Here is a 21,597-nt window from a genome sequence, read left to right on the forward strand (position 1 = left end):
CAGCCACATGTAAAACTTTATTTGGAGATGAACATCGTTACAGGTTATACAAGAAACAAAACATTCTATAATTTGGAAAGAAATTCAGAAAATACATTTACAATACCAACTTAAGGAAACAATACAAGCCACTTAAAGTATTTATAAATAAACATCTCTAGGCATTTTGTACATTTATGTCATCACTGTATGAATGATAAGCTGCAAAGAGTCGAAATGTAAAAAAATAAATATCAATTATATTTAAAGGAAAACCACATGTCGCAGATTTTCATTGCAGATTTTACCCTTTGCAATGCAAAAGGGTGAGCGGTATCAAATCTGCACCAAAATCTGCGACGTGTGAACTCTGCTTTAAAGGGGTTGTCCCACAATTAAATATTGCATTACTGTTGTATCACGCAATAATATATACATTTTTCAATTGGAACAATTTTTTAAAAATTGTCCTGTGTGTAGATGTAACATACTTATTATTGTGCCCTGTGGCGTGTTTTAGATTCCCTCTCACACCATCCACCTAGTGTGGCCAGTGCCACTAGTCACACATGCCTAGTAGTGGAGTCCCACCACACGGATTCTCTTGTACATGGTGGCGAAGCGGTTCTTTTTATGTGCAGGCCAGCCTATAACAATCTGTGCACTAAACGTGTTTTTTGTTTTGTTTTTTGTTACGGGCACTGAACACATTAGGTTGCTGTTCTGAGAGGGGAATTAAAACAAAAAAACACCAGGGGGTGCCATAACAAGCATGTAACAGCAATATCTTGATACAGTAAAAAAGTTTTATTCCAATTGAAAATTATGTTATGCCTTATGGGACCCGTTGACAATACGTTTTAACATTCCACATTTAAATTAACATTTCAAAACTAAATACTTTGCTTCATTTATCTTCTGATTTTGAGACGCATGATTTTTTTCCCCTAAATTTAGAATTCTGTTGGTTTCCGGTTACCATAAATCCAGTGCAGTGTAAGGTTATGTTCACACGGCCAAATTTCAGACGTATACGAGGCGTATTATGCCTCGTTTTACGTCTGAAAATACGGCTCCAATACGTCGGCAAACATCTGCCCATTCATTTGAATGGGTTTGCCGACGTACTGTGCAGACGACCTTATTTACGCGTCGTCGTTTGACAGCTGTCAAACGACGACGCGTAAATATACAGCCTCGTCAAAAGAAGTGCAGGACACTTCTTTGGACGTTTTTGGAGCTGTTTTCTCATAGACTCCAATGAAAACAGCTCCAAAAACGGACGTAAAAAACGCAGCGAAAACGCCGCGAAAAATGCGAGATGGTTAAAAAAACGTCTGAAAAGCAGGGTCTGTTTTCCCTTGAAAACAGCTCTGGATTTTCAGACGTTTTTGTTGACTACGTGTCAACATACCCTAAGAGTTTGTTGCACCATCCACATATCTGACAGCAGAGTGCACGGAAGACTGTGGTCAGTTTCCAAGGGCAACCAGCAGGATTGTCTAAATGATGTAGATTCACAGTAGCGTGTTAAAGGCTGAATTACCATTCATTTGGGTTTGATACTATATTTATCAATCTGCATTTCTTCAATATCTTCTGCCAACAATAAAGTTTTAGCACGGTTACCAGCTTGACCTAAAATAAGCTCTGTAAAGGTCATTCCATATTTTACAACTTGTCAGAGCAGCTACATCTATAAAACAAGATCCATTGTAGAAATGTTACATGTTTTCTGCAACAGATTATATTATATCTTGATATGGTGAGAACTCTGCTATTGCTTATGAGTACTAAAAGCTTCCTACAATATAATAGTAGCAGTTATTTCTGGAAGAACGACACATATCACTAAGTAAAACATTGACGTGTTCATATTGCCTTTATATAGAGGGAGGCAGACAATTTGGGGCCTGTGACATCACAGAAGCCCACACTACAGCCTCATAAATACTACTTTAGTTCTTTGTCAGTGTGGTAGCAACAAAGCAAGTGTGAACAGAGCATTAAAAAAAAAAAAAAGGGCCCACTTTTTTTTTCCCTTCTCAAAAACATTGCTACCCCATATAATCTAACATCCCCGGTGTCCTTGATGCAGAGATATCAAAGTTCACTTGACCTGCTTCCTCCAGTTTGAGACCATTATGTTTCACATTCTCCTCTGTATACAGACATTGATCTGTGCATCATGACAATGTATCCAGGGATCAAGCCCTGGAGGAAGGAGAACCCATGACCACGCTAAAACAAATGCACGGAAGTTCCGCAGCATTTACAGTAGCAGCAAAGTGGATGAGATTTAGAAAATCCCATGCCCACACTGCGGAAAAAAACAGTGTAAACGTTAATAAATTTACCTGTGGTGCAGAATTTAGTTCAGCAGCATGTCTGTCAATTTATAGTACATTTTGGTTGATTTTCCGTTGTGGGTTCTCTCCATTGAATTCAATGGGGATGCAAAACCTACAACAGAAAACCAAGTGTTGCAACTTTTGCGGTGTAATCGCAGCGTTTGCACCGCAAAAGACGCAACTCCGGAAAAATAAAAAATATATTTTACTTGCCCAGAACGCCCTCCTTCCTGCAGTCAGGCCTCCTGGGATAACTTTGCATCCTATGTGACCGTTGCAGCCAATCACATGCTGCAGCCTCACATGGCCTGCATCATCATCAATTGAGGCCGGAGCGGACGTCAGAGGAGAGAGGGGGTAAGTATATACGGCTTTATTCCGCTTGAAAAACCGCTCCGGTGCAATTTTTTGGACAGAATGTACTGTGGGTTCCAGGTCGGACATGCTGCATGATTTTTATGCAGCGTATCCGCCCTGTGGGAACACGGCCTTACAGTAATTTAGACATGTTGAAATATGAAGTGACTACAAAAAAAACATTTGACAGCAGCATGACTAAAATATATTACCCTATACAACTAAACAGTGTAGGTGACAGGAAAGTCCATGTCAATGGCTGACAGGTGGGACTGAGAGGAATATGAAGGGGGGATGTAATTCTGCATATTTGGGATATGAGAGTAAAGCGGCTGCCAGTAAGAAGAGGACAGAGATTTACAGTTACAGTACCACACAAACAGCAATGTTGCCGTGAAGAACATCCCCCCAGCACTTCCAATTGCAACAAATACAGCAATGTCATAGGAGAAGTATGGCCCATATCTGCTGTTTAAGATGTTGTTGTAAAAGAAGACCCAGGCGGATGGGGTGACACTCATTGCACCTGCTAAACAAAAAAGCATGCCTGCCACAAGATGGCAGCCAGCACTATTGACAAGACACTTGGCAAGCTTCAGACTTGGCACATTAGTGCTGAATGTGGTGTTACATATTCCAGTCAGACACAGGATGAGGGCGGAGGCCCCTGTCAGGATGCTGAAGGGAAGGGCAAACTGTAGGACACGGATATCCAGCTGGTCCACGCTGGCATACCACTCCGTATCATAGATCATACAATCCCTGCTCCACTCCAGGCGAGTACACTTCACCCACAGCCCAATGCTGACTGTGAGGTTCTTCTCATTCCTGTTAAATGTGTACAGTTTCATCAACCTCCATTGGGGTAGGAGAGTGGCTGTAAAGAGGCCAGCAATGGAGGCCGTCCCACATACAAAAGCAAATAAAGTCACTGCGTGCACCTCCTGGCAGCCCATTGTGTCCAGGAAAGATGGCTGAAAAGAAACAGCAAATATATGATTTAAGCGTAAAAAAAAAAGAAAAATAAGTGATATAACCTACATACACTATGATTGGACATGTGCTCCCATCCATAGACAGGGAATAATAAAAGTCTATTGGAAGTTATATTTATTTATAAAAATAAAAAAATAGCTACAATATAAAAGTAACAAATACATTTTTATGGGGTTTTTGACTTTGCATACTAGGCCTTGTTCACACGAACGCGTGTCAAATCGGCTGTGAAAAAAGTCCAATTTTTAACGTCTGTTTTACATCCAAGTGGGACCTGTTTTCACAGATACTTCAGACTTTAGTCTATTGAGGGATCCACGAAAACGGGCAAAAATAGGACATGTCCTATTTTTTTAATCGGTCTGTTACACAGTCCGTTAAAACAACAAAAAACAGCTATGTGAATAGTCCCATAAAAATGTATTGATTTTTATGCAGCCGTGTGATGGCCATTTTCATCATTCGTGTTTGAGGGAGCTTGCTAACAAAAAGTAGGTCCATCACAGGGTGTCCCATTTCTGGGACCTCCAGCGATTAGCTGTAATCAGTGAGGGAACCTACAAGTAGTGACCAATTACCCTGCAGTGCCACCGCAGGGGAAATTAAGCATTATGGGACCTATTTAAACAGGTAAAAATTAATCTTTAATAATAAGGTTGCCCCAACAGTACAACCCCTGTCCATATGTGCTATTAGGGTAGCTTGCTTTGGAGAAGGGGTTGTGGAATTTGGATAGCCTGAATGACCATGACACCCTAAAATAGTGTTATCAATATGGTTCCACGTTCACACTGGTTGTGTATAAGCATCTTGTGATAAGGAGAAAAGGGTTGTCCAGCTTCGGAGCTGTTTTTTATATCCATGACCTGTCCACATGATAGGTAATCAGTGTTAGGAGCTGTTTTTTTATACGGATTACCTATTCACAGGATAGCTCATCGGTGTATGATCTGTGGGGGTCCGACACCCGGACCCCACACCGATCAGCTGTTCAGACTGCCTCTACTGTATAGTGGTCATGTCCGATTCACTTGAAAATAGTAGTCGGAGCATTCTGCTTCCGGCACCGACCCTGCATAGCTTCCGGAGGCAGCCAGAACAGCTGATCGGTGAGGGGTCCGGGTATTGGATCCCCACACATCATACACTGATGAGCTATCCTGTGGATAGGTAATCCGTATAAAAAAACAGCTCCCAAACTGGACAACCCTTTTAACATCAGGTAAAACATAAAACACAAAGTAAAATAGAGTAGCATGGTCTACCGCCTCAATTTCTGGAATTGCATTAGGTTGGTACTTCTGTTTACACTAGTTGTGTCTACACACTTAGACCTTATTCACACAGTGCAGATTTTGCTTGCATTTTTTTTAAAGATCCAGAAAAGGAGACACTTTAAAGGGTTTTTCCCATAATGGATATTTATTACCCATCAACAGGCTCCCTCTGGCAGCCTCATAGAAAATGAATGGAGAAGGCCGAGCATGCATCGTACCGGTCCATACATATGGGGCACACAGGGGTGGCAAGATTAACCCGTTCGAGATAGGGGTGTTCGACCGGTGCCATTGCACAGGACGCATCACTCCAGCAGGTGGAAGGGGTCGCTGCGCTGGCACCCTTCCCCTGCTCGTTTCAGAAGCGCACGGGCCCGGCCACTCAGCAGCCGCCTTTCCGCTTCTTCACTCAGTGGCATTGCTACCGCTGTAGCAGCCATAGCGGTGACAACGGGCATGAGGGCGCCCGTGCCGCCCATAGGGACAGGCCCCCCCATGGCCAGCAGCGCCAGTAGCAGCCGGCTGCTACAGCGGTAGCGACACCACTATAGCAGAGCAGGGAGGTATCTCCCTGCTCTGCTATCTACTAGCGCCACTGTAGCTCCCTGAAGTAGCGGAATCCCCGTGTGGCCGGGGATTCCGCTCCTGGACGGGGCGCTTGAGGTCTCTGTCCATATATGGACAGTGACATCAGGGGCAACTCCTAAAGCGGGGTCCACAGCATTGCCGACTCTGTGACCGGGGATTCCACTCCAGGAGAAGCCCTTGACGTCACTGTCCATAAATGGACACAGACAACAGGGGCTTCTCCTGTAGTGCAACCCCCGTCCACAGCGTCATCAATGCTGTGGACGGGGATTCCGCTTCAGGAGTTGCCCCTGATGTCACTGTCCATATACGGACAGAGACATCAAGCGGAGTGCTCCAGGAGCGGAATCCCCATCCACAGGGGGATTCCGCTCCTTCAGGGAGCTACAGGGGTGCTATCTACAGGAAGGGGGGTGCTATCTACAAGGGGCTGCGTGGCACTACCGACTGAGGGCTGTGTGGCACTACCTACAAGGGGGCTGTGTGGAACTACTGACAGGGGGAATCTGTGAGTGGGGGGCTGATGGTCGTTTTACTGTGAGTGGTGGGCTGATGATCTTCAAGTGGTTTCCACCTGAGCTCCAACTGAAATGAATAGGAGGCAGAAAATACCTGTAGATAGGTGATAAATATCGATTATGGGAAAACCTCCTATAAAGTACCTCCTCACCTAGATCCAATTCTGGTTTTGGCTTAAAAAAATACATGCAACATCTAGACTGTGTGAACAAGGCCTAAGGCCTCATGCACACGACAGTGAGGGATTTTACTGTCCGACAATACGGATCCGCGAATAGCCCGCTTATCTGGCACCACGGCCGCAAATACGATCCGTAGTGCATCCGTATTTAAGAATCCGCAAAAAAAAAGTGGAGGTTACAAATGATGTTACCAACATGTGCCAGCCCCTTGAAAAGGTCCCCACGTTAGATTCCCTGCCGTCTCTTAGCAACGCTTCCACAATTACGGACGGCTACAGATACACATCCGTAGCGACTCGCAATTGGGGAAGGGCCCATAGACTATGGGCCAGTCCGTCCCGCAATTGCGGAGTATAGGACATGTTACATATTTTGCAGATAATTTCAACGGCACGGTCACGCATCCGTAAATATACTGAAAGGAGTCTGTGTCCAATAGAAATGAATGGGTCCGCAACTTCACCTGCAATTACGGATGAAAACTACGGTCGTATGCATGGGGCCTAAGGTTGCAGTCACATGCAGCAGATTTTGTTGCAGAATTTTGCAACTGAAAACCAGTTCTATTCATGTAAAATGTAACTTGCAGAAATCCATGTACCTGCTGCAGAAACAACCCCATTCAGATAAATAGAACTGTCGCGTGTGACTGCATTCCTAAAGCAACAAATATTCAGTGCAAAAAAGAACGGTAATATTCGGAGTATTGTCCATTGAGATCAAAATCCAGCCTTGTATTTCAGTGTGTTTTATATATGTACATACACACATACCTATATTTAGCTCTTCTTTCTGGTGTACATGCCTGCTTTATGTAAAAATGTTAAACAGAACACGTGACCCCGGCTTTGTAGGATCAGAGCATTTCGATGCTAGAAAACAGAATAGTCGAATAATAAATATCCATTGGTAGGTGTGTAAGACTCACCGTCTCAGGCTCACAGTCCCTTCAGGCAACGCACATCCTACGTCAGATCTTTCCACAGCTCCCGCTCTCAGACACAAATGAACGTTTCCAAAATTGGGATTCAACCTGTGCTCCAGAATTTACACTAAGTGCCTGCAGTGTAGCAAAATCCAGCTGTGACACAACTGAATACCGTCCACTGCTCCTTCATTTTATATATATAGAGAAATACCAGCAGTCATCCACCACCCACACAGCACAGGCGAGAGATCTGCTCCACTAGGTCACACTGCACATGCCCAGCATCTGCACAGGGGGATTCTGGAATGATGGTCTCTCTAGAACCTGGCAAATGCAGACAAAAACATTCTCCAAGACTGCAAATCCCAGCATGCTCTCTGCTGCAGCTTCTGCTCAGGACAGTCCATAGAGCGGCAGAGACTATTAGCAGAGAGAAGATGCTGTTGCCATAGAGATAAACTGTAGTGTTCGTTACAATAAACGGAGGAGAAATCTGCAGAGCGGGACAGTTCTCCATAGATACCGGCTTTATCTTACCTGTATAGGAGATCTATTTGCATTGTGTTGTAAAAGTCATTACAGAAAGCATGCGGTCTGTAGCAATATGGATTAACGGCTTTATAGTATAATCAGAAACCGCCACCACAAATAATCACATTGGACACACCACAATACTCTGTAAAGGGCACTTACACCTTGTGGACGATTTCGGTCACTGATCATCTGAATTTATTGGTGCAATATCACAGGCTTTCGATCAATGTATGAGTTTATTTAACCCCTTAATGACCAGGTCATTTTGTACATTAATGACAAAGGATAATTTTTTGTTTTTTCACGGTCGCATTCCATGAGTCGTAACTTTTTTTTTATTCCGTCGACATAGCCGTATAAGGGCTTCTTATTTTTTGCGGGACGAGTTGTATTTTGTATTTGCACAATTTTTAGATGCTTATAATACATCGATTAACTTTTATTAACTTGATTTTAGGAGAGAATTGAAAATAAGCAGCTATTCCAGCATTGATTTTCATGTTATAAATTTACGCCGTTTACTATGCAGCGTAAATAACAGGTTAACTTTATTCTATGGGTCGGTACGATTACGGGGATACCAAATATGTAAAGGTTTTATATGTTTTCCTACGTTTGCACAATAAAAACCCTTTTAGAAAAAAATTACTTGTTTTTGCATCGCCGCATTCCAAGAGACGTAACTTTTTTATTTTTCCCTCAATGTGGCCGTATGTGGGCTTGATTTTTGCGGGCCAAGGTGTAGTTTTCATTAGTACTATTTTGGGGTACATAGGACTTTAAATAAAAGTTAATCTATATTTTTTATGGGGGGAATGAGAGAAAAGAGAGAATTTTGCCGTTGTTTTTTGCGTTTTTTTTTTACGCCGTTCATCCAGCAGTTTAATTAATGTGTTCATTTTATTGTTACAGTCGTTACGATCGCGGGGATACCATATATGTGTAGGTGTTATTTGTTATAACACTTTTACTAAATAAAACCACTTTTTGGGCAAAAAAGTAGTTTTATTTTATTTTGACTGTAAATTTTTTTTATTTATTTTTTTCACAAACTTTATTTAACTGCTTTACATTTTTTTTTTAGTCCCACCAGGTGACTTCACTATGCGATCTGCTGATCACATATATAATGCTTTGGTATACTTAGTATATTAAAGCATTATTGCTTGTCAGTGTAAAACAGGCATTTGCTGAAGACATACCTGGGGGTCTTTGTTAGGCGCCCGGCTGCCATGGAAAACCGACGGCGACCCGCGATTTCTTTGGGAGCTCCCTCCCTCTGTCAAACACATTAGATGTCGCTGTCGCTATTGTCAGGCTGTGTATAAAAGCTGTTCTCCTGCCGCTGATCGCGTGTGTACACTGTCAGTACCCGCGCGATCACAGGACAGATATATCCGTCCCCCTGCGTGAACTAGCAGCTGCAGAGGACGGATATAGCCGTCCTTCGGCGTTAAGAGGTTAAAGGGAACCTGTCACCAGCATTTCACCTATTACCTGGTGGTAGTGGGTGGAAAATCATTTTTATGTAACCTATAATTATCTTCTTAGTCGGCTCTGTATCTTTAGTATTCGGTTTTTTAGTGTTCCCACACCGTATGCTAATGAGCAGAAAAGAGTCATAGCTTCACTCCTCAAGCCTTTCAGAGTTAACCCCGCCTCCTTACTTTTGAGTGACAGCATACTCTTGAATGATAACATTCAGGGCGGGCCACTTTTCAACGGTGGGCGAATAGAAGAGGAGGAACGAACGAACGAACGAACGAACGAACGAACGAACGAACGAGACTGACGGATTATTACCATAAAAGGCGCAAAACGTTTGCAGACCGTTATTTATGGTCGAAGGAGTTTAGGAGAGGGGATAACGGCAATAAACTTTTGTCGTTTAAATAACGACAGCACACTGACTAATATAATTTACTGGTGTGTATAATGCCTTACGATGAATGCACTTCTACAGAAAAGTTTAGACAACAATGTTCCTAAGACACGGCCATCAAATAACATGGAAAGAAGCAAAATGCTCTATGAATTATATGGTAACAATAATGAGAAATTATTTCAATTTTCTTTGTAAAGGACTTTAAGACCTTGTTCATATAGTTTAGATTTTACATGTATTTTTTTAAGCTAAAACCAGGAACAGAACCTAAAACAGAAGAAATATATAAAAACGAAGGTGTTATAGACTCTTCTGGACATAATTCTGGTTTTGGTTTAAAAAAAAAAAAAAATGTCGGCAAAATCTGCACTGTGTGAACAAGGCCTAAGGCCTCTTGCACACACAAAGCCGTAAGTACAGAGACTGCACCAACTGTTTTAACCCTTTACAGGCATCTTTTAGATGGCCTTCTTTAAAATACCAATGTTATATTATATATGTTTTTCTTATTAGGACATTTTGAATATTTCAAAATATCTATTTAAAATAAAAAGGTGTGAGACTAGGTTGTCAATGTGCACTATTAGCCTTTGTTCAGACGTAGCAGATTTGCTGTAGATTTTTCATCAGTATTTAGTAGCAGCCAAGTGGATGAGATTTTAACAAATCTCAAATCACACATTGCAGAAAAAAGCTGCAGAGAAAACTTTCATAAACTGACCTGAGGTGCAGATATCTAATGCTGCGGAGTCATTGCATTTTTGTTTCAGGTTTTCCCTATCGGGCTCAATGCGGAAGTGAAAATCTTCAAAAAATTGCAAATATTGCGATTTTTGCTGCGGAAAAGCTGCGAATCTGCAGCTCAAACCGCAAGTAGGGAAAAAAAAAAAAAAACGGGAATCAGGTTTTAATTCTATAGTGAGGCTCCTGGTCTCCTCGTCTGGCCTTCATGTAGCTGGCTTCCTGTGATGACACTGCGTCCCATGTGACTGCTGCAGGCAGGGGCGTAACTAGGAAAGACTGGGCCCCATAGCAAACTTTTGACTGGGGCCCCCCCCTCTGCTGGGTATCACACAACCCCCCCCCCTTGTAGATAGTGCCTCCCTATAGATTCCACCACACAGCGCCCCCCTATAGATAGCACCATACACAGCCCCCTGTAGATAACGCCATACAGCCCCCTCTGTAGATAACGCCATATAGCCCCCTCTGTAGATTACGCCATACAGACCCCCCCCCAAAAAAAAAAACGGCCTATAGTTTGTCCTACAAAAGACATGCATCCCCTATCCACATCCCCTATCCACAGGATAGGGGATACATGTGTGATCGCTGGCAGCGATAAGGAGAACGGGGGACCGAAAGTCCCCCGAAGTTCTCCATGACTAACCTCGGACTTCCGGCGTCTGCGCAGTTCAATAAAAATGAAAGGAGCGCTGGTCACGCATGCGCACAAGCATGACCGGTGCGCAAGTCATTTCCATGGAGCTGCAGACAGACTACGGAAGTCCGAGGTTTGTCATGGAGAACTTATCGCTGGGAGTCCCAGCGATCCCACATGTATCCCCTATCCTGTGGTTAGGGGATGCATGTCTTTTGTAGGAACAACCCCTTCAGTGGCGTCGCGCTGTAGCAGCCATAGCGGCTGCTAGCGGAGCCTGCGATCATGGGAGGGGCCGTGCCGTGCCCTCATGCTGCAGGCCCCCGTAGAAGTCGCTACGGCTGCTATAGCGGTAGTTACGCCACTGCGCATAGGTTTGTATGGCGTAAAACTACAGCTCCCAGCATGGCCGAAACAATGACAAGGATATGCTGGGAGATGCGGTTTCACAAAATAAAATCATACCACCATCATCTCGCTGCAGATCATACAGTGACTACAATACTGATTAGAGGCAGAATAAACATTTACATTAAGTGACTCACCGGTGACGTCTCAGATTCTAGTTATTTTCTTCTCCCTCCGGTTCAGACATCTATGATGGATTTCTCCCGGCCATGACCCATTTCTGCAGTTTTCCGTTTAGATGTCTTCAGCTTCTCACTTTTAAAACATTTCTGCACCTGTAAACAAAGTTAAAATTCTCAACACATCTAAATATAACTGTCTCACACACACACACACACACACACACACACACACACACACACACACACACACACACACACACACACACACACACACACACCGTGCCCCCTGTAGATAGTGCCCCCTGTAGATAGTGACCTACATAGAAACCCCTGTAGATAGTGCCCACATATGGACTCCAGAGCTGCAAGGCAATAGTGCTAACCACTGAGCCACCGTGCTGCCCTACATATAGCTTCCCCTATAGTTAGTGCTCCACGTATAGCCCACCTCTGTAGATATTGTCCCACATATAGCCCACCCCTGTAGACTGTGCACTACATATAGCCACCCTGTTGCTAGTGCCCCACAGGTAACCCACCCCTGTATATAGTGTCCCACACATAGCCCACCCCTATAGAAAGTACCCTAAAAAATAGCTCCCCTATAGATAGTGCTCTACATATAGCCCACCCCTGTATAGTGTCTCACATATACTGCCCCACATATAGACCCCCCTGTAGATAGTGGCCCACATCCCCACATACAGACCTCCCCTGTAGCTAGTGCCCCACATATAGACCCCCCCCTGTATATAGTGGCCCACATATAGACCCCCCTGTATATAGTGGCCCACACCCCCACATATAGACCCCCCTGTAGCTACTGCCCCACATATAGACCCCCCTGTAGCTACTGCCCCACATATAGACCCCCCTATATATAATAGCCCACATAAAGACGACCCCCCCCCTGTAGATAGACCCCCCCCCCACTATAGATAATGCCATTCACATTTTTATGAGGAAAAAAATATATAAAGTTGACATACTCACATTCTCCGGTTCCCACGCTGTTCACTGGCGATGCAGACATGCTCTCTTCTGAGCATGTCTGCAGGAGCTGAATGAGCGTCCTTCAATGACGCTGATTGGCGGGGCAGAATGACTTGCCCCGCCAATCAGCACCTTCCAAGCATGGAAGCGGCGCGATGATGTCATCGCGCCGCTAACCAATCAGTGTCATTGTAAGGCACTGGATGGTCAGGCACGGAACATGCCCGGCCATTCAGTGCTAATACATGTATTTGGCTGCCGCTAGCACCGGGGCCCCCTCCGGTGCTAGCGACACCTACAGGCATGAGAGTGCCTGTGTAAGGCTCGGTGGCGCGGGCCCCACAGTAGCGGTGCTACCCCTGTAGCAGCCATAACGGCTGCTAGCGGCGCCACCAGGCATTTGGGAGGGCGTGTCGGCTGGCGGCACGGGCCCCCTCAAGCTCCGGGCCCCGTAGCAGCCGCTACTGCTGCTACCGCGGTAGTTACGCCACTGGCTGCAGGCAATTACAAGCTGAGGTGGTCACATGGGACACAGCGTCATCACAGGAAGCCAGCTACAGGGAGACCAGCTGTGACTAGTAGGGACGTGTTGCTATGGAAATTCCACTGGAGGGGAGGATGGACTGCTTTCCGCAGGGGCCATTCCAGCCCAAAACCTGCACTAAATTTGGTGCAAACTTTCAGCCAAAATTCCCTGCGGATTCTGGGTAGATAATAGCGGACCTTTAGTGCACGGGGTCTTTAGTGTACTTCTATATGCTTTTGATTTGATATAGAGGCACTTAAATGTTTAAATGGGAATCTGGAGAATTATATCCTCTACACAAATTTGCAGCAACATTTTTGTGAAGAACAACTCAACATTTTGGCTCCAATGGCACTAATTTCCCTCTATAAAGTTGACCATAACATACTTCAATAATCAGTTTAAGGGTATGTTCACACGCTTAACTAAAAACGTCTGAAAATACGGAGCTGTTTTCAGAGAACACAGCCTCTGATTTTCAGGCGTTTTTGAAGCTGAAAATGAAGCTTCTTTTAATTTGGAGCTTCTTTTCAGCCGTTTTTTGAGGCGTTTTTCATAGTGCTCAATGGAAAATCGGCTCCAAAAAACCGCCTTAAGAAGTGACATGCACTTCTTTTTACGAAGCGTCTTGTTACGCTCCGTTTTTTAAAACAGCGGCATAAAAGGACACCCCGTATGAACTAAATGCTGTTTTTCCCATTGATTTCAATGGGCAGATGTTTGTAGGCGTTCAGCTTCCGTTGTTTTCTTGCCTTTTTCGAGGCGTAAACGCCACGAGATACGCTTGAAAATACTGCGTGTGAACATACCCTAATACTCACCTATACACTTACCCGACATACGGAAACAGCTTCAATTCGTTTTATCACTTGCTTGAGATCCTGTGTCAACAATAATAGATTTGAAGTCTTCAGAATTTAACTTTGTCGATTAGTACGGTCTATTACTACTACTACAGGCCGTGAACCTTCATATGTGTTAAACTGTACGGAGTCCGTACCAATCCGTTTTCTTATACACTCAAACATTTTTTGGATGGGTTATATCTGTAACTGGACCATTAAATGATGTATAGTTTTCTCTTTACCATCTTGAATTTATTTTAGTGTGGCTTTTTCAGTATTGGGTTCTCAGAAAAATTCTGAATGAGAGCCCAGTGGTCGTGTCCTTAGGCTGGGTTCACACAACCTATTTTCAGGCGTAAACGAGTCGTATTATGCCTCGATTTACGCCTGAAAATAGGGCTACAATACGTCGGCAAACATCTGCCCATTCATTTGAATGGGTTTGCCGACGTACTGTGCCGACCACCTGTAATTTACGCGTCGTCGTTTGACAGCTGTCAAACGACGACGCGTAAAATGCCTGCCTCGTCAACGAAGTGCAGGACACTTCTTTGGATGTAATTTGAGCCGGTTTTCATTGAATTCAATGAAGAACAGCTCAAATTTACGGCCGTCAAAGACGCCTCGCATAATGCGAGGAGCAATTATGTCTGAAATGACGGAGCTGTTTTCTCCTGAAAACAGTCTGTAATTTCAGACGTAAAAGGCAGCTATCGTGTGCACATACCCTTACAGGGCTATGTGCCGCAAACACCCCTGATGTGGTCACTGTCTCATCACAGTAAACTGCACTGTAAGGGTATGTTCACACGGCCTATTTACGGACGTAAATCGGGCGTTTTTGCCCCGAATTACGCCCGAAAATAGCGCCTCAATAGCGCTGACAAACATCTGCCCATTGAAAGCAATGGGCAGACGTTTGTCTGTTCACACGAGGCGTATATTTACGCGCCGCTGTCAAATGACGGCGCGTAAATAGACGCCCGCGTCAAAGAAGTGACCTGTCACTTCTTTGGCCGTAATTGGAGCCGTTCTTCATTCACTCCAATGAATAGCAGCGCCAATTACGGCCGTAATTGACGCGGCGTTCAAGCGCCTGCACATGCCGGTACGGCTGAAATTACGGGGATGTTTTCAGGCTGAAACATCCCCGTAATTTCAGCCGTAACGGACGCACTCGTGTGAACATACCCTAACACAGGAGGAAATGGAGAGTGCACTGAGGTAGATGCTTTTTTCCATCTCCTCTCACCACTCTAGGCTGTAATATCTCTTCTGTTCTCCCTTTCTCCATACCGCTTTTGAGCGGATTCTTCTCAGTCACTGCAGCACGCTGTGTGACATCCGAAAGAGAATGCAGCTGCAGGATCAATCATTAGAAAGAGGAGCTTCTGCTAGAACCGGACTACAGAGCAGACGGTCTGTAGTCAGAATCTACTAGTTAACCACAGGGCACCAGTAGCAAATACACCTAGAAGTGACACAGGACTTAGAAGGCAAAATGGGCAACTAAGATATACTACAAAGCGGTATATATTTATATTTTATACCTTTTGGCCCCAACTTGTGCTTTAGGTTTATTACATTCCATTGGTCGCTCTAGCTCGAATTCCCTCAGAAACCACTGCTTTGATAGGCAGAGTAGTATATCTTCCTCATTTATTGCTTGTATACAACTTAAAACTAGTTTTTGTCCATTTATATTACTCAAATCAATATTATTTACACAGAAGGATGAGCCTTACATCAGAATTGGACCCGCTGTACACTAGGGTTGCACGATGCATTGAAATTCCGATACCGTGCACCCTCAAAAGGTTCAATACCGTTAATTCATGTATTTTGATACGAAGCTGTGCGGCAGCACAGCTAAGTATAGTAACACATGAATGTAGTTAGAACGGGGCTGCGGTTGTGTAATACAGCCATTGCCTCCTGAAAAAGTAAAAAACAAAACAAAAAAAAACCCAATGTTAAATTGAAAAAAATATTTTTTTTTTACAACAAACATTAAAAGAAATCTCAATACATAAAACATACACATTCGGTAAATTCATCACACCACGAGACTCACATCAGAAAATGGGAAAACGTTTTTTTTTTTTTGTTCTCAGTTATTTTGGTATCGAGTATCACAATACTACATGAAGTATCGGTATCAAAGTCCAAATTATGCTATCGTGACAAGCCTACTGCACAAAAGACAAATGTTGCGGATTTTCCATATGAATTTTTGGGATATGCCATAAATGTTCAAGATGGGAAAATCCCTGTTATTGCCAACAGCAAGCATTTACATCTATTTAAAGAGCTACTGCACTTTCAGAAATCTTTTGATATGTCAGAGCTGGGACTGCTGAGACCCCCACCGTCTCTGAAAGAAAAGGTACAGAAGCATTCAGCTGAGCGCTATATAAAACTTCTGCCGTAACAGATGTTTTATGCGAGCCGCCTTCAACCTACCTAATGTGTGCCAATTACAGCCGAAGGTGCATATAGCGCTCAGCTGACCACTTCTGCAAATTAGTTTCAGCGACGGTGGGGGTCTCAGCAACCGGACCCCATCGATTCAAAAGTTTGCTGAAAAACCAGTTACTCTTTAAGGCCTCATGCACACGACCATAGCCATGTGCACGGACGTGATTTTCGGGTCGGACGACCACCGAGTGCCGCCAGCAAATCACAGGCAGTGCACATGGCCACGGCCACATGCATCCATTCCAATGAGCCTGGACCGCAAGATACGAACATTATAAGACATGTCCTATCTTTTAACAGTCCAGGCTCTGCGGCAAAGCACGAACCGTGGAAACCATGGTTGTGTGCATGGGCCCATAGAAATGAATGGGACTTCAATTCACCCGTGGAATTTCGGGGGAATTGCGGCCGGAAAAGCACGTTCATGTGAATGGAACTAGGGATGTCACGATACCAGAAATTGGACTTCGATACCGATACTTTGTTTAGTATTGCGATTTCGATACCAATTCGATACTTTGCCAACAGTAATAATAAAAAAAAGTTCTTCCGTTTTCTGATGTGAGGCGCGAGATGTGATGAATTTTGAATGTGCCTCACATTAATAGTAATTAATCCCATCATGTTTCTCAGTCATAATGGGTTAATGTGTACGGTACATGATGGGGTTAATTACTATTAATGTGAGGCACATGGAGGTTAAATTCATCGCACCTCGCGCCCCACAATAAGGGAAAGAAAGCAGGTTAGTTTTTTACAGCGTACACATCATAAATGATGCAAAAAAAATAGCTGTGATGGTTATTACAATTGCGCCAATATATGAATATTTTATGTATTGAGACTTATTTTAATGTTTATTGTAAAAAAGGTGTATGTGTACTTTGTTTTTACACTTTAATGTACTGGCATAGATCTATATGCCAGTACATTAGCCTGTGTACAGATAGGGCACACTTGGGTATGTCCTAACAACTGCCTGTGTACTAACAGGAAATATGGTGGGACAGCCCTGGGGTCCTTCAATGGACCCTGGGCTGTCTGACCATATATGGTATGTCCCTCAAATCGCGTCACAGGGAATTTCTGTGAGGCGATCCAAGGGGCATCCCCCCTTCTCATTTCCTCTTGAATGCTGCAGTTTGATCGCAGCATTCAGGGGAATAGCGGCGGAGATGAGAGGTTTCTCTGATCTCCGCCGTTATAGAGCGGGGCTGCGGCTGTATAATACAGACATTGCCCCGCTCCTGACAGGAAATGCGTGTGCGGTCAGCCTGAGGTGATGCGGCCGGCGCTGAACTAATGAGCGGCGGTTCAGGCACGGTGGACAGAACATGGGGGTGTTTTGCAGTGCGCCCACCATGTTCTGTCTTCAGTGCCGCCGCTCAATAGTGCAGCGCCGGCCGCATCACCTCATGCTGACCACGCGCACTTGTCAGGACTCAGGAGCGGGGCAATGACTGTATTACACAGCCGCAGCCCCGCTCTCATACATTCATGTGTTACTATACTGAGCTGTGCGGACGCACAGCTAAGTATCGAAATACATGAAATAACGGTATCGAACCGTTTGGGGATGCACAGTATCGAAGTTTCGATGCATCGTGCATCCCTAAATGGAACACCTATAGTACTTAGAATACACATCCGTGGCAGATCCCTCTTGCTCCCATAAATTTTAATGCGTGATGCAGTTACTCTCCCTGCCTTTCCATGACTACAATGTCGTGAAGTAGGACACTACTACTCACTGATTCAAGACTAACTTTTGAAGGGCCCATTTCATTATGGAGATCAATGATATTCGTGCGAGAGTCTTTCTTCATCAATCTTCCGAATGTCTGAGGAACGGAGAAAGTATTACACCCATATGCATTAGGTCTTCGGTATTTACCAATAACTATATATTATTATGGTCATTCATCAGTTGGAATACCAGTTGATTTTATTGTACTTGTTGATTTAAAAAGTTGTGGCCGTCACATTTCTTGGGAATAAAATGATGCAGATTACAAATTAAGGCTTTCAACTATACAAACCAACTTCACGAAACCTACAAAGTCTTCCATCTAAACAGTCACTATAGCCATGGTTGTTGGGACAATGTTTGCAGTCTCCTGAAAAAAAGGTTGACCTTCTTACATGTATATATAATAACCGTGTTGCAGTGCCAAATTACATCAAAAGTGATATACAGTGCATTCCAATTTATTATGCAAATGGTATTTTTCGCTGATTTTCCTAAATAGTCGATGCAAATGACAGTCAGTATAATCTTCAAGCCATCAACCATTGGAGTATAATGCAAATTTTATTGAACAAATCTCCTAATGATAAGATTTTTTTTTTAGAAGTAAAAAACTCAAAATGCACTGTTTCACATTATTATGCACAACAGAGATCAAAACATTTTAAAGGTTGTAAAGAGAACTAAAATGGTAACTTGTTGAATTTGCAGCATCAGGAGGTCATATTTACAGAAATCAAAAGCTCTTTCAATAAAAAAAACAAAACTTAGCAGGACAAGTTACATGTTAACATAGGACCCCTTCTTTGATATCACCTTCACAATTCTTGCATCTATTGAATTTGTGAGTATTTGGACAGTTTCTGCTTGAATATCTTTGCAGGATGTCAGAATAGCCTGCCAGAGCTTCTGTTTTAATGTGAACTGCCTCCCACCCTCATAGATATTTTGCTTGAGGATGCTCCAAATGTTCTCAATAGGGTTGAGGTCAGGGGAACATGGGGCCACACCAGGAGTTTCTCTCCTTTTATGCCCATAGCAGCCAATGACACAGACGTATTCTTTGCAGCATGAGATGGTGCATTGTCATGCATGAAGATCATTTTGCTACGGAAGGCACGGTTCTTCTTTTTGTACCACAGAAGAAAGCGGTCAGTCAAACTCAACGTACTTTGCAGGTCATTTTCACACCGTCAGGGACCCTAAAGCGGCCTACCAGCTCGCTCTCCATGATTCCAGCCCAAAACATGACTCCGCCACCTCCTTGCTGACGTCGCAGCCTTGTTGGGACATGGTGGCCATTCATCAACCATCCACTACTCCATCCATCTGGACCATCCAGGGTTGCAAGCCACTCATCAGTAAACAACACGGTTTGAAAATTAGTCTTCATGTATTTCTGAGCCCACTGCAACAGTTTCTGCTTGTGAGCATTGTTTAGAGGTGGCCGAATAACAGCTTTATGCACACTTGCAAACCTCTGAGGGATCCTACACCTTGAGGTTCGCGGGACTCCAGAGGCACCAGCGACTTCAAATACCTGTTTGCTGCTTTGCAATGGCATTTTAGCAGCTGCTCTCCTAATCCTATTCATTTGTCTGGCAGAAACCTTCCTCATTATGCCTTTATCTGAACGAACCCGTCTGTGCTCTGAATCAGCCACAAATCCTTTCACAGTACGATGATCACGCTTAAGTTTTCTTAAAATATCCAATGTTTTCATACCTTGTCCAAGGTATCGCACTATTTCACGCTTTTCGACAGCAGAGATCCTTTTTCTTTCACATATTGCTTGAAACCTGTGGCCTGCTTAATATTGTGGAACGTCCTTCTTAAAGAGGCTCTGTCACCAGATTATAAATGCCCTATCTCCTACATAATCTGACCCGCGCTGTAATGTAGATAACAGCAGGGGTTTTTATTTTGAAAAATGATTTTTGAGCAAGTTATGAGCTAGTTTAGATTTATGCTAATGAGTTTCTCAATGGACAACTGGGCGTGTTTTTACTTTTTACCAACTGGGTGTTGTACAGAGGAGTGTAATGACGCTGACCAATCAGTGTCCTACACTTCTCATTGTTCCAGCCCAGAATGATCCGCAGACCAGTGTGATTGTGCAGTGAAAGAAGTAAACACGCCCAGCTAGTAAAACAAGTAAACACGCCCAGTTGCTAAAAACACAATACACCCCCAGTTGGAAATAAGAGAAAACACTCCCAGTTGTCCATTAGAAAGGCTCATTTGCATAAATATAAAATTGCTCATAACTTAGGCAAAAATTATCGTTTTTAAAAAAAAACAAAAAAACTTTACTGTTTTCTACATTGCAGCGCCGATCACATGCAATAGGAGATAGGGATTTGATAATCTGGTGACAGAGCCTCTTTAAGTCGTTTTCCTTTGTTTGGGCACACCTGGGAAACTAATTATCACAGGTGTCGGAGATTGATTACAATGATCCAAAGAGCCCTAAGACACAATACCATCCATAAGTTTTATTGAAAAACGAATAATTAAATGTTTATGACACTTAAATCCAATGTGCATAATAATTTGGAACACGGTATAGAAGAAAAGTTTTCTTTTCAACCCATCATCATTGATAGGATCATTACGACGTGCGAGGTTAATACTTTGTTAAAAAGGTTGTCCCAAAATTGACAATTATCTATCCACAGCATAGATGATAATTGCCTTATTGCTGGCGGCCCCACCAATCGCATGCTCGACCACAACTCCAATCAACGTCCTTCTCATTGTAGTAGAACTGGAAGGAGGATCAGGTAGTTCAGCACCCCCGTCCTCATGATCGGTGGGGGTCCCAGCGATCATACAGTTGTCACCTAGCCTGTGGATAGGTGATGGGTATTCCCGGAACGGACAACAATCACACCGGAAAAAAAAAGTCTATCTGTGGGAATGGTGTTATAAAAGCAGGAGCAGCTAACCAGATTAATATAGTTTTGTGTATAAATATTCAGTAGACCTTGTAATTTATTGACCTAAACCTCTGCTTAGTCGGGGCTTGTGAGTCCAGTGGGCAGTCCTACTCAGTGATTGACAGTCTTCCCTGTATAAAAGGGTGTGTATACATAGCTAGCTATTAATCATTCAGTCCGCCCACTGGACTCCTAAGCCCCGACTAAGCAGAGGTTTAGGTCAATAAATTACAAGTTCTACTGAATATTTTTACACAGATCTATATATCAATACGTTCAGCTCATCCTGATCTAACACGCTGCCTGCAGATCAGACTGCATTTTCAACATGACCAGTTCCCTTTAACCTCCTGATGTGTGGGGGTACATATCCAATGTACAATGCTCTAGGATATTCTCTGAAGCCGGCATTGCATCACTATCTTTTGTCTATATTGTACAAAAATTCTACATTTTCCTTACTCATTTTAAACTATCGCTCTATTCTCGGTTTCCTCCACAACGTAATAGGCTTACGACCTCTGTTGAATGGCTAGAAAGTGTGGAAATCAAGTGGCTGCTA

General features: G+C 43.5%; 1 protein-coding gene across 1 annotated transcript; it reads right to left on the minus strand.

Annotated features, from left to right (window-relative positions):
- Positions 1-6: 6 nt before the first annotated feature.
- On the minus strand, positions 7-7,544 carry LOC142665751 (claudin-12-like). Its single transcript, XM_075845501.1, has 2 exons — positions 7,178-7,544; positions 7-3,661 (listed from the first exon to the last, which is right to left on the minus strand). Exon 2 carries the CDS (start codon positions 3,641-3,643, stop codon positions 2,909-2,911), a length of 735 nt encoding a protein of 244 aa, XP_075701616.1. The 5' UTR covers positions 3,644-3,661; positions 7,178-7,544; the 3' UTR covers positions 7-2,908.
- Between the last annotated feature and the right edge of the window lie 14,053 nt (positions 7,545-21,597).

This window comes from Rhinoderma darwinii, chromosome 13 (genome assembly GCF_050947455.1).
Source record: "Rhinoderma darwinii isolate aRhiDar2 chromosome 13, aRhiDar2.hap1, whole genome shotgun sequence".
Taxonomy (NCBI): domain Eukaryota; kingdom Metazoa; phylum Chordata; class Amphibia; order Anura; family Rhinodermatidae; genus Rhinoderma; species Rhinoderma darwinii.

What these genes read in the sequence shown, in the direction of transcription:
- LOC142665751 (XM_075845501.1), bottom strand. Translation starts at nt 3,643, where the DNA reads ATGGGCTGCCAGGAGGTGCACGCAGTGACTTTATTTGCTTTTGTATGT.